General features: G+C 34.8%; 1 protein-coding gene across 5 annotated transcripts in view; it reads right to left on the reverse strand.

The window, feature by feature from the left end:
- LOC115210688 (thyroid receptor-interacting protein 11-like) overlaps window positions 1–15004 on the reverse strand; it is a 680082-nt gene that overhangs the window by 87781 nt on the left and 577297 nt on the right. For 3 of the 5 annotated variants that reach the window (XM_029779369.2, XM_036502227.1, XM_036502226.1), the window contains 2 exons: window positions 5747–7670; window positions 1657–1748 (listed from right to left, as the gene is read on the reverse strand). In XM_029779369.2, the coding sequence (XP_029635229.1) occupies window positions 1657–1748; window positions 5747–7670 (2016 nt within the window). The remainder of the gene's footprint in view (window positions 1–1656; window positions 1749–5746; window positions 7671–15004) is intronic. The other 2 variants (XM_036502228.1, XM_036502229.1) reach the window with 2 other exon arrangements.

Consider the following 15004-nt stretch of genomic DNA (forward strand, 5'->3'; position numbering starts at 1 on the left):
CTCAAGGAGCTTTAAGCCAGCATAAGATCCACTTAAATTACTTGGCTCAATCATTATCATCATGTCATCATCATCATCGGCGTTGCCGCCGCCACCGCAACCACCACCACCACCACCACCATCATCTCATTCTTAGATTCATTGGTTGCATGAAATGTCTGATATCAAGTCACTTTTACATCCACTTGTATTTGACTTATCGCTCTAGTTTATGTTGTACATCCAAAACAAGACAGATTATAATTTTTTTTCTTTTTTTAGATTGCTGGTAAAACAACAATTAGTCTTGTTTTATTTTCTCCATTATTCTTCTATTTCAACATAAAAGACAGTTCAGTGTCTTTTATGTATTTATTATTGTCATTCTCTGTCAATGCTTGAATAACAAATTATCATGTTTACCTGCTCATGTCCATCTTTCTGATGGCCATATTAGCAGTAATCAAATGATTACTTCTATGCCAATCTCAATACATATAACCTTTGTAAATTACTGGACCTGTGTAGGTCAAATAAGTCTCACTGTCTACACTCACTGTAAACAGCCAATATTTCTGTCCTCCTCTCACACTCTCTCTTATTCTTTCTCTCTCTTATTTTACCTCTCACTCTCTCTCCTATTCTGTCCCCAACTCTTTCTTCCCCCCCCCTACCATCTATATCTATAATGTGTATCTGCCAAATTTGTATTCCATTGTTTTATGTATTTCTCTTCAACTTGTTGCAGTTTCCCTTCCACATCTTATTTCTCATTTTCCTATGAATTTACTATAAACAATAAGCTGTGTTTCTGAAACTCTTGGTGAAAACAGCTCAGTTTACAATTAAACTGATGCAAACCACAGAGGGCCTAAGGCAACACCTTGTCTTAGTGTCATGATTAATAAACCAGATCAAGTTTCTGCAGGGTTAATACAAGTTCCCAGCTGCAATACTGAGGCTAACACAGGCCTCCAGTTGCAATAAAAAGACCTTCATCTGTAATATTAACCCAAGTCTCTGTCTGCAAGACTTGTATTAATACAGACTTTCTGTTACAATACTGGTGTTAACACAAGCCTCCAGTTGCAATACTGGGACTAATACAGGCTGCCATCTGCAATACTGAGTTGAACACAGGCCTCCAGTTGCAATAATGGGGCTAACACAGGTCTCCAGTTGCAATACTGGGACTAACATAGGCTGCCATCTGCAATACTGAGTTGAACACAGGCCTCCAGTTGCAATACTGGGTTTAACATGAGCTGCCATCTGCAATACTAGGGCTAGCACATGCCTCAAGCTGAAATAGTAGTGCTAATACAAGTCCTCAGCTGCAATCCTGTGGCTAATATAGACCCTCAGCTGCTATATAAGGGCTAGCACAGGCCTCCATCAGCAATACTAAGCTTAATACAGACATCAAGCTGCAATCCTTCCAGATTTTTCTACTCATTTATTCTCAGTTGTCATTAGACTATAGCCATATTGGGGCTCTACCTTCAAGAGTTTTTGTCAATTATTCTGACTTCAGTACTTCGTTTGGTGCTTATTTTATTGCTCTTGAAAACAGAAAAGGCAGAACTGACCTGGGTAGGATTTAAATTCAGTGCATAAAGGCATGCAGTTAAATGCCTCTGATATTTTAGCAATAAAGAAATAATTTTATCACTATACCTGTCTGGTCTCTTTCAGTTTATTATTTCCTGGTGTTAAAGTCAAATCATTTCTTGACAATTCTTTTTCATTTTTTGTAGTTTTATGTGTAACTGAAAGGAAAAAGAAACAATAATGAATGAGGAGTTGTATTTTGGTTTGTTCATAATATAATGATGAAGTTAAAAATGGTTGATGTAATAAATGTGTAAGCTAAGATATCTAAAAGACTAAAATACTAAAAGTTTAAGACTAAGGTGACTATGGCTCAGCCCAGGGATCAACATTTCTTATATCATAGATCCCTTCATGGAATCATTGATAAGTTATTGACTCGCATCAAATAAATTTAAAAAAAATAAAATTAATACGTATAATTAATAAAATGTTCTTGATTTATAGGCAATAATTTCTTCATTCTTTGTGTCATTACTGCTTTTTAATAAGAAATATTAAAAGAAATCTAATGATAATACTTAACAATATTGATAAAGAATAATAAAAATTCAGTCATATTAAATGAGAAATATATATCTGGTGAATACTAGTTATTGTATTGATATATGGTTGGAAATGAGCAAATCTTAGCTTTAAATCACTATGCTCTTCAAGATTCAGTTTGTTAATATAATTCAGCACCCTTAATGCCCAGAATCATTCCCAGTGTTTATCAATCCCTTGAATAGCCACATAGATCCCAGGGGTCAATATTACCACTCTGCTGATCACTGGTTTAAGCCTTATGAAATGTAAAATTTATACTTTTCCAAATGCAAGCATTACAAAAGCCTGTTTGTATATCTATTTATATATTTTCTACTAGTTTCAGCTTGAGAGCAGCAAGTGCGCAGGGGCACCACTGTTATATGTGTGTGCTTGGTTTTGTAAAACTTCCAGCCTTTTATGTTAAAAATCAATTTAGCCATCCAATAGAGATTGATAAAATGACTATTAGACTGAAATAAGTTTCTTTAGAGTGGTTCCCCGGCACAGTTGCAAGCCTATGACTGGAATCAGTAAAAGAATGAAATGAAATTCAAATATTGTGATGTAAGATAGCCTGTGGTAGATTTTAATTCTTACACACACACACACATGCTGATCTATATATGAATATATATATATATATATATATATATATATATATATATATATATATATATGTTCTTTTACTTCTTTCAGTCATTTTGACTGTGGCCATGCTGGAGCACCATCTTGAAGGGTTTTTAGTTGAAGCAACCAGCCCCAGGACTTATTCTTTGTAAGACTAGTACTTATGCTATCAGTCACTTTTCAGAACTGCTATGTTATGGGGACATAAACACACCAACATCAGTTGTTAAGTGATGGTGGGGGGGACAAACACAAAGTGCACACATAAATACATACATATAATATGTATATGAAGGGCTTCTTTCAATTAGCGTCTACCAAATTTACTCACAAGGCTTTAGTCAGCCCAAGGCTATAGTAGAAGACACTTGCCCAAGGTGCTAAGCAGTGGACCTGAACCCAGAACCATGTGGTTGGGAAGCAAGCTTAGCTGTGTGGTAAGAAACTTGCTTCCCAACCACATACTTCTGGGTTCAGACCCATTGTGTGACACCTTGGGTAAGTGTCTTCTACTATAGCCTCAGTTTGACCAAAGCCTTGTGAATGGATTTGGTAGTTGGTAACTGAAAGACATCCATTGTATATAACATGCCTGCTAGATAAGTTAAATTTGTCTCAATTTGTCTAAAATCGTAAGACACCTGCTGTTATCCTGTTATTACCATTCTTGTTTTTATTCTTATTTTTGTTTTCGTTTTTTGTATTTATTCGTGTGGCTTCGTCCGTTTTTCTGTCCTTGTTGCGTTTACATTCGTTCCTTTTTCCAAGAAATCTAATGCTCACAGCTTAGTTTTTCCTTGGAGCAAATATCAGAATTAATCAGCCGAAATTTGCTATGATGATCCGGTTTCTGACTGAAGATTAAAGGCTTCGAATGACCCGTCTGTTTTCTGTGTTCGTCCCTTTGTGTATTTTACGTTCTTGTTTCTTTATATATAATTTTTATACGTATATATATATATATATATATATATATTATATATATATATATATATATAGAATAATGGTACAACAATGTACCAATGTTTACTGGAATTAGCAGTTGATAATATATGATGCTATAGTAAAGCTTCACTGTATATATATACTGGCATATATCTGTGTGTGTTTGTTTTTGAGTCAGTTTTTTTCCCCAAATCATTGCTTGACAATCAGTGTCAGTGTGTTTATGTCCCCATAACTTAGCAGTTCAGCCAAAGAGACTGATAGAATAAGAACAGGGCTTTAAAAAATTTTGGAGGTTGATTTCTCTGAATAAAACCCTTCAATGTGGTGCTCCAGCATGGCTGCAGTCAAATGACTGAAACAAATAAAAGAATAAAAGAAAGAATACATATATATATATATATATATATATATATAAAAATTAAGAAATCGAGTCAAATGCAGGTGTTATTCAAATCATTTGAATAACACCTGTGTTTGACCCCATTTATTTATTTATCCATGTTATACAAAACCATTTCACTTAACCCAGGAATTTCTACCTTTATAAGTAGGCTGTAATATCCTTGGTACTTATGTGAATTTTTGCTACCCTGGTAACTATTTATTTATTTTTTCCTTGTTATTTGTACACATTGAAAAATACACATACATTTAAATATATATATATGTATGTATACACACACACACACACACACACACACACACACACATATATATATATATATATATATATAGTTGAAATTTACAGAAAAACAAAAGATGAAGACAGGTGTATAAACAACAAGAATGTGTATTAGTTTGATGCTCGGGATGGTGAGAAAGTTTTTTACATTTCAAGCCTATGCTCTTAAACAGAAAGAAACACGAGGAAATAAACAGAAAGAGAATAAAAATAAACTTGTGAATTCAGTGGGCAATCAAGGTGATTGGTTAGAAACAGGTAGTTGGATAGGAGAGCTAAGAAGAAGGGACGATAATAAAGTACTGGCGATCCCAAAATGAAGGTGTGCATGCTTGTGTATGTGAGAGTGTGTAAGTGTGTGTGCCTGGATAGGGGCTGGTGACTTTGACATGTGGATGTGTGTGCGTCAGTAATGTGTGGGTGTGTGGATGATGGTGTGGGTACTGGTAAGTGGTTAGTGCTAGTGTGCAGAGTGGTATGGGGTGGTATGATGTGGTGTGGTGGTGTGGTGTGTGGTGTGGCAGTGTGGGTTTGGGGGTGAAGATTTGGAGGTGTGGGGGTATGGGTGGATTATGTGGATGAAGGGAGAAGGTGGTAGGAGTGAAGAGAGGAAGTAGGTGTTAGGGCAAGAGAGGAGAGGAGAGGGGCAGGAGTGGAGAGAGAGGAAGTAAGTGTCAGATGAAGAGAGGAGAGGAGGAGAGTCAGATGAAAAGGGGAAGAGAGTCGAGCTCATGTGGCACAAAGGAGTGAAGAGAGAAGATTAATTCTTGTTCATGAAGGAGTCTGGATGGCCCCTGAGCAAAGACAATTTGAACACAGACAGGTGTTGTAATGAATGACCAGTAGAGCGGAAATGGCATGAAACTGGGGTGTCATTGCCAAGTCTAATGTCTTGGAGGTGCCCTGCGAACAAGTCAACCAAGTGGCATCCCATCTGATGTACAGAGAAGGGCAGAAAGAGCAGGAGATGCAGGAAATGACATTGCTAGAGGTGCAGGTAAAGGAGTCACATAACAACATATGTGCTTTTCTTTGGACTATTTGCTCCTGTCTCCTTTACCTGTTCTCTGGACCTTTCCCTTTATCTGGCAAAGAGCCATGCTTGAAATATCATTTCTACTCTTATTTTTCCATCTAAAACTTTCACTGAACATTTATCTAATATACTTACTATGTCCAACTGACTTTTGTTATTTTTTCCTGTAGTTTTTGTTCATGAATTTGCTTACACACACACATCTTAAAGAAGTCTAATGAAATATTTACAAGAAAATAACAGGCAATATAAGAACAATTTGAACAAGAAAATTCCATGTTGAATATTGTGTTAACTTTGATATAAAAATAAATAAAACTGAAAATATTTACTGATATATTCATATTCTGTATCACTGTCTGTTTCATTATCACCAGAGGACTCTTCTTTTCTATTTGGAAACCCTTCATTTTTATCTATTTTCATTTCTCTTGATGCTTTCATTCTCTCGACATCCTCATAGTCATGTTCAGTAATATAACTGTATGTTTCCTCAGGGGCAGTATTTAGTGAATCTATAGCTGTGTATGCAGGTTTTTTATCTTGGACACTTCTTATACTAGCATATAGTGGTTCACTTCCAATTTTTGTCCAGTCACTAACATCATGTATTTTTTCATCTTTAATGTCTAGAACATCATCATATACTTTATTCGTATTATCAGGTGTTATTGTAGGCTGAGTGTTTAAGATATCGTCATATACTTCATTCATATTAGCAGGTGTTACTTTAGGCTGATTGTTTAAGATATCGTCATATACTTCATTCATATTAGCAGGTGTTACTTTAGGCTGAGTGTTTAAGATATCGTCATATACTTCACTCATATTAGCAGGTGTTACTTTAGGCTGAGTGTTTAAGATATCGTCATATACTTCATTCATATTAGCAGGTGTTACTTTAGGCTGAGTGTTTAAGACATCATCATATACTGGTGTTATATCTACATCTGTTGATTTAGTGTTAAAGAATGCCAGTTCAGTATCAGATTTTTGTGTTAAAATATCATGAGATATTTTAGTGTCAGACCCATTTCTTGTTCCAATGCTGGAATGGGCTACTCCAACATTTGTCTTTGTTATGAAGTTCTCAGACATTTTGCTATCACTATCAGAGATTCCAAGGGATATTTTAGTGTCAACTCCTTTTCTTGTTTCAATGCCGGAATGGGCTACTCCAAAATCTGTCTTTGTTATTAAGCTTTCAGACATTTTGCTATCACTATCTGAGATTCCAAGGGGTATTTTAGTGTCAACTCCTTTTCTTGTTTCAATGCTGGAATGGGCTACTCCAAAATCTGTCTTTGTTATCAAGCTTTCAGACATTTGGCTATCACTATCTGAGATTCCAAGGGGTATTTTAGTGTCAACTCCTTTTCTTGTTTCAATGCCAGAATGGGCTACTCCAAAATCTGTCTCTGTTATCAAGCTTTCAGACATTTGGCTATCACTATCTGAGATTCCAAGGGGTATTTTAGTGTCAACTCCTTTTCTTGTTTCAATGCTGGAATGGGCTACTCCAAAATCTGTCTTTGTTATCAAGCTTTCAGACATTTGGCTATCACTATCTGAAATTCCAAGGGGTATTTTAGTGTCAAGTCCTTTTCTTGTTCCAATGCTGGAATGGGCTACCCCAAAATCTGTCTTTGTTATCAAGTTTTCAGACATTTGACTATCACTATCAGAGATTCCAAGGGGTATTTTAGTGTCAACTCCTTTTCTTGTTTCAATGCTGGAATGGGCTACTCCAAAATCTGTCTTTGTTATTAAGCTTTCAGACATTTGGCTATCCCTATCAGAGATTCCAAGGGGTATTTTAGTGTCAGCTCCTTTTTTTGTTCCAATGCTGGAGTGGGCTACTCCAAAATCTGTCTCTGTTATCAAGCTTTCAGACATTTGGCTATCACTATCTGAGATTCCAAGGGATATTTTAGTGTCAACCCCTTTTTTTGTTCCAATGCTGGAATGGGCTACTCCAAAATCTGTCTTTGTTATCAAGCTTTCAGACATTTGGCTATCACTATCAGAGATTCCAAGGGATATTTTAGTGTCAGCTCCTTTTTTTGTTCCAGTGCTGGCATGGGCTACTCCAAAATCTGTCTTTGTTATTAAATTTTCAGACATTATACTATCTCTGTCAGAGATTCCAGGACTCTCTGGTTCACTTATAGTAAAATATTTTGCTTCTGTATTGGAAGAGAGGGTTTCAACTCTAGGCATCTTCTTTGCTCCATCAACAGTCATAAAAACTGGACCCTAAAAATAATTAATAAAAGAAACAGTTGAGGGCCATTGAATATTAAATCCATTGGAGTGAAAAATGTGTCAAAATATGTTAGATAATACACTTTTCATAAAATAAAATTTTAAGGAATATATTTTAGTGATATGTAAACAAAAATAATGGATTAATATCAAACTTGAGACTTTAGGTCGATCAAATTTGACAGTTTAGGTTGTGAAATTAATTTATTAGCTTATGTTTTAAAGGAGAATTAATCAGAAATGTATATATTTATCTCCACATGGTGGGTTCTGGTTTTACATACAGTTACTGAAATTCAAATGTTTAATTCACATGATTGAATCAAGATTTGAAAAGTTCAACTCAAAGTGACTGTTGAATAGATTTTAGTTAACAAATGTTCTGTATTTGATGACTGAAGAGGTTATCAAAACATCCAATTCTACAAGGGGTTCACCATTAATTTTGTTGATTGTGCTTAAGCTCTTAACAAATCAAATATTTAAAAGATAAAAAGTAGAATGATCCTTAACTGGTTCAGTCATGTTCTATAGCATTAAGGTTCTCTTTTTTCGTTCCTGAAATAAAAAGCTATCTACATGTTGTAACAAAATTCTTTCTTCCCTTTACTCCAGCCATGTGGTCTTGAGTTTAGTCCCAGTGTATGGCACCTTGGGCAAGTGGTTTCTAATATAGCTTTGGGTTGAGCAGAGCTGTGTGAATTGATTTAGTTATGTGGAAACTGAAAGAGGTGCATTGTATATATATGTATCTGTGTATGTAGGATGTGTGTACGCGCACATGAGCGCATGTGTGTGTATATATATATATATAAACATAATAAATAACAATAGGGTAATAAGAAAATTATTATTACCAGTGGCCTAGCACAAAAAAAATTAGTCATTAGACTATATATTATTCACATAGAAATACAATAAGAGGCTTCCAAATAGGAAAGCCTTGTGCTAGAAAGAGCAGTAGAAAACTCAAAACCAATAAATAAGGATAAATTTTCGAAAGGAATGAAAATTAAAAACGTTTACCATCTCAATTATTTCCTAGACCATGGTTTCTAACTATTTCCAGCAAAAAAATATTTGCTGAAGGCCAGTTTCATTAGTGGGACAGCCTTTCGATTTTGAGTGGTTTTGAGTTTTCTACTGCTCTTTCTAGCACAAGGCTTTCCTATTTGGAAACCTCTTATTGTATCTCTCTCTCTCTCTATATATATATACATATATCATCATCATCATCATCATCATCATTTAACGTCCGTTTTCCATGCTAGCATGGGTTGGACAGTTCAACTGGGGTCTGGGAAGCCAGGAGGCTGCACCAGGCTCCAGTCTGATCTGGTGTTTCTACAGCTGGATGCCCTTCCTAACGCCAACCACTCCACGAGTGTAGTGGGTGCTTTTTACATGTCACTGGCACAGTTGCCAGGGGAGGCTGGCAATGGCCATGATCAGTTGATGCTTTTTACATGCCACTGGCATGTGAGTGTAGTGGGTGCTTTTTATGTGCCACCGGCACACACACACATGTATGTATATATGTATATGTGTGTTTGTGTGTGTGTATTCTTGTTTTGACACCATGTGATGGTTGTAAATTAGCCTCGCCATCATACAAATGATGTTTGTTTCTTGCCTTCATGGTGAAATATTATATTGTTTGGAAACAGATGAGATTTGGCAACTGGAAGAGCTTTTAGGTGTAGAAGATCCATTTCAACAAATTGTGTCTGATCCATGCAAACATAGATAAGTTGATGTTAAGTGATGATAATGATGTTGATGATAATGAATGTTTCATTCATTATATTGCAGCCATTCTAGGGCATTGCTGGAAGAATAGGTAAGTACTAGCATCAGGAAGTGCATACTGTAAAACAGTGCCTTGATGATATAATCACCTAACCCATGCCAGCATGTAAAAACGAATGAATGAAAGGAAAGATGAATGAGGAATGAAAACTGGAAATATTTGATGAGTATTTACAAACTACTCAGTGTTAATATTCACCACAAGCAGGTTAGAACATGCAAATCTTTATCATCATTATCATTCCATGGTCAGGTGGAGATCTTTGAACTAGATTTTCTATGGTTGGATGTCTTTCTCTGTCACCAACCTTTATCTGTTTCAAAGTAAGGTCTATATTTCCCCATGGTCAGACATGTTTTCATGGAAGATTAAAAATGAACAACACTGCTTGTATGATGGTGACACTCATTTACAACTATCATGTTATACCTAGACAAAGAAGCACAAGTACACACACTCACCCCCATGCATAAATACATCTGCATACACACACATGCAATAGGCTTCTTTTAGTTTCTGTTTACCTAATCCACTCACAAGGTTTTGGTCAACCTGGAACTGTAGTAGAAGGCAATTATTCAAAGTGCTGCACAATAGGACTGAACCCAAAACTATGTCACTGGAAGGTGAACTTCTGAACCACACAGCTAACTATACCTGTGCCTGTAGAAACAAAGTCATGTCTTTTTATAAGAAAGAAGAGAAGCCAGCATCTTCCTGTTCTTTCTCATTTTGCTTCCTCTTGGACAAAATCCTCATAACTTTTTCTGAGACAATGTTGCTATTGATTTCTGTTCCATAATTTTTCTATTCAGGAAATTATTAATGCATTTACTAGTTTTATGCAACAAACAAAAAAGTCTTTTGTTTAAGGAGTTACAGAAAATGACTGTGTGGAAGTTAAATTCTGTGTTTTATAACTTTTGATATTTCGTTTACCTAAATAATTAATATTTAAAAGACTAGCAACAATAAAACTTTCATTATCCTTTCTTGTGTATTTTCTTGTAGCAAAGATAAAAAATAGAGAAAAATCATGAAATAAGCAGCTGCCATAAATGACCTGTGTTTTGCAAGTAAAGCTGATGTTGCAACATTGTTTGAAGTTCAAGAGTTACAAGAAAAAATGGTGACAGTAGCAAGAATAACATGTTCTATGTATTGTGATAGAAAGATATACTGAACTGTATAGTGCAGGGTGGAAGAAATCATTTGTAAATAAATTTGCATTTTGCCTAGAAGATTGTAGAAGTTTAACCATTTTGTTATCATATTTCTGGTAAAATATATTGCCTTTGTTTTAACCCTTTCATTACCAACCTGGCTGAAACCAGCTCTGGCTCTGAGTACAAATGTCTTGTTTTGAATTAAAATCTTCCATCAAACCTTAGTCACAATTTATGTTCTTAACACTAGCTGAATGATAATTAAGTTATTTTACTAAATTCTTTGTTATATTTAAAGTAATTGAAAGAAACACAGAGCATTTCAAAATAAATACAGTAACAAAAGGGTTAATTAATTCCAAAAATAATGAACAATTTGTTGAAATTACTGTTGTTGTTAAGCTGGTGTTTGGAACACAAATTAACTTGAAATTTTGATGGAAACCTTTAATTTAATTAACTTTAAAAAAGGGAATTTGTATCATAAAACTATGGGTGGTCTCTGGTGGGTTGATATCAAAAGGGTTAAAAAGAAAAATGATTCAAAGATCTGGTAAGGGGACATGTTAATAGCATATAATGTCACTGAACAATTGCTTCCATAGTATTCAATAAAAACTTCTTAATGATGTTACATCAATAGTGAGTAAATAGAAAGACAAGGGTGTTGGAATATATGCATTATAGCATTTAGTTACCACCCTCTACATTCAAAGTTCAAATCCTGAATGAAGCACCAGTCCATCACAGGGTTGTCCATTTACAGCTGAGTGTGAAATGAAATGTTTTGCTCAAGAACACAACACATGCTGTCTGGTAATTGAAACCACAATTTTGAAGTTATGAGTGCAACATCCTGATCACAAGGCTGTGTGTGTATGTGTGATTGTGAGAATGTTCATATTTTGCAATCACATATGTTACAGTCAGTGTTTTCTGTTGCCACTTTTCTGTCAACAAATCATCTGATCAATCTGTCCTTTGAAAGAAATGTAGATAGACAATTTTTTCTTGCTTGGTTAATGACAGAAAGGGCATTTGGCCATAAAACTATACTTCAATAATATGTATTCATATAATGCATGCTAGCAAGGAAAAATGGACATTAAAATGATCAAACAATATGATATCAATGTTATATTATCAATATAATATCAGCTTTTAGTCATGGAATTATAGGAAAGTCTACTTCATCCAGTTGACTCAGCATAATATGATGAGCCAAAGTGCATAATATTTTGGCTTATCATGTGAAATTTGGACTAAGATTTTAGTAGCCATTTTCCCAATATTCCACATGTTATTCTCCACATCAGCAGAATCAGCTTCTGAGATCTTTTTCAGAGATGAAAGGAAATGGAACTTGCTTTTTTCTCTTCTAAAATGTAAATGTCCATGGATTTTCAGTCACATATCTTGGGTTTGCTTTACCAAAAAATAGTTTTCAAGTTGTTATGATATTTCCTTTCAATAAACGTATCAGCTGTTTCTCCAGTAACAACAACAACAAGAATAAAAATAAGTGTAATAATAATAATAATAATAATAATAATAAGTGTAGTAGTAATAATAATGATAATATTAATGTAGTGAAATGGCAGATTTATGTGTGAATTAATATTTCCTAATGATTTAAATATGAAAACAGATGAAGAAATAAGAAGTATCAGTGTTGCAAGAATGTACAAACAATATTAAAAATAACCTAGAAACAGTAAATGTGGGTACATTTGATCAGTTTCATGAATACTCAATTAATGCTTGATATATAAATTAAAACATATTACAAAATACTAAAGCCAGGTTTCCTCTCAGCAAGTGTTCTAGATTTTTCTCAATTGAAACAGAGAAAGAAAAACAAACAAATAACAACATGAGTTTTCTGAGTAAGTACTACATAGTATTGAAAACTATAACATGCCTTAAATGAATTAAAGAGATCGTTTCATTTGGTTGCACTGTCAATGATTTAGTGTTTGATGTTGATATGATGAAGGTAAAAGTGTGAAAGAAATGTTCAAGCAGTGACTTTGGTTTCACATTACAAATTATAACACCCACCACGAAACCTCACAAGAGTTAAAGTTCTCATTTCACTGCACTGTTGGCACATTGACTTGTATGGGCACTTAAGCATGCATGGAAAAAGGATGCTAAATGATGATGATAATACACACACACATGCCTATGTGTATATGTATGTATGTACGTATATATGTGTATGGGTGCGATTGGCTATGAGTGCTCTGTCATGTGAGCCTTTCTCATACTTCCTCACCCTGTCATGAATGTACTCATGTGTGTGTGTGTATATATATATATATATATAGAGGCGTAGGAGTGGCTGTGTGGTAAGTAGCTTGCTTACCAACCACATGGTTCTGGATTCAGTCCCACTGTGTGGCACCTTGGGCAAGTGTCTTCTACTATAGTCTCGGGCCGACCAAAGCCTTGTAAGTGGATTTGGTAGACAGAAACTGAAAGAAGCCTGTCGTATATATGTATATATATATATATATTATATATATATATATATATATATATATATATATATATATATATATGTATGTGTGTATGTATATGTTTGTGTGTCTGTGTTGGTCCTCCCAACATCGCTTGACAACTGATGCTGGTGTGTTTACGTCCCTGTAAGTTAGTGGTTCAGCAAAAGAGACCGATAGAATAAGTACTAGGCTTACAAAGAATAAGTCCTGGGGTTGACTAAAGGCGGTGCTCCAGCATGGCCACAGTCAAATGACTGAAACAAGTAAAAGAGTATATATATATATATATATATATATATATATATATATATATATGCACACATACACACATATGTATGTATATGTACATATATGTATGTATATGCTAATACATACATACATACATATATAAATAAATACATACATATTTAAATTTATGTACATATGTATAAACATAGACATTTCTGTGTGCATGTATCAAGCAACCTTTGCAAAATACACCAAATATTCAAAAGACCATTGCATGAATGAATTATCTATTTGTGAGTTGATACAGTGTACATTTCCCACGGATGGGAGGGATAATATTTTGTTGGGTCACTTCTCTAGTTGGTTCCATTACACTAATACACAATTAGGCAAACAGAGTGAGCATGATATAGGCATGGTTATATGGTGAAGGGGTTTATTTTGCAACCACATCCTTCCGGGTCCAGTCCCATTGCAAGGCATTTGACCCATACATTGTGAAGGGAATTCTGTAGATGGAAACTGTACAGAAGCTTGGTGTGTGTGTGTGTGTGTGTATGTGTGTGAGTGTGCACATGTGTGTATTTTCATAATTTATGATAATTTATATTGGGCAAAGCACATAATCAATTGTGTGGAAACCAAGACACTTGTTTTGGTTTCCACACAATTGATTTTCAGGTCTCTGGACCTAGAGTCTTTTATAATTCAAAGGAAAGATAAGGTTTTGTTTTTCTTTTAGAGAGGACTCCCTGGCTCTCTGAATCCCAGACTGATATCCAAAGCCTTGTGATTGGTTTTGTGGATTTGGTAGAGGGAAAATAGAAGGTACCCATCATATATATACATACATACATACATACACATGTATAAACTAGCACTATGGTAATGAGAGTTGCAATTGATCCAATCAATGGAATAGCCTGCTTGTAAAATTAATGTGCAGGTGGCAGAGCACTCCATGCACATGCATACCAAAAATGTAGCGCTTAGGGAGATTCAGCATGACAGAATGTGACAAGAATAGCCCTTTGAATTATAGGTACAACTCATTTTCACCAGCTGAGTAGACTGGAACAACATGAAATAAAGTGTTTTGCTCAAGGACACAAAGAACTGTCAGGAATCAAACTTATACTGTGAGCCAGATACCACAGAGCCACGTGCCTTCACACATGTATATATATATTTCGTTTTGGGATTTGGTTTGCAAGATTCTTTATATGAGTTCGTGTGTTGAAGTATATTCTGTTGTATCTGGGGAGAGTCATTTTCTTTTTGTGCCTTATAATGTAACACACTCACCGGTAAAATAAAAATAAGAAATAAATGGAAATTTTACCGGTGAGTGTGTTACATGATAAGGCACAAAAAGAAAATGACTCTCCCCAGACACAACAATATATATATTCACAATTTAGGTTACTTGAAATATGTTTGTCATATATTTCAGCTGCTAAAGGCAAATACACTCTCTTATAGTAAAAAGGTGTGAAAATATCCAATTCGTTCAGTGTCGCCATCTCTTGGAAATCTCAGACATTGATGTTTTGAGTTTATTGACTCTTGTTGATGTACCTAACGAACTAAATAAAGCTTATAGCTTTATATATAATT

The sequence above is a fragment of the Octopus sinensis genome, linkage group LG4 (genome assembly GCF_006345805.1).
Source record: "Octopus sinensis linkage group LG4, ASM634580v1, whole genome shotgun sequence".
In the NCBI taxonomy this organism is placed as follows: Eukaryota; Metazoa; Mollusca; class Cephalopoda; order Octopoda; family Octopodidae; genus Octopus; species Octopus sinensis.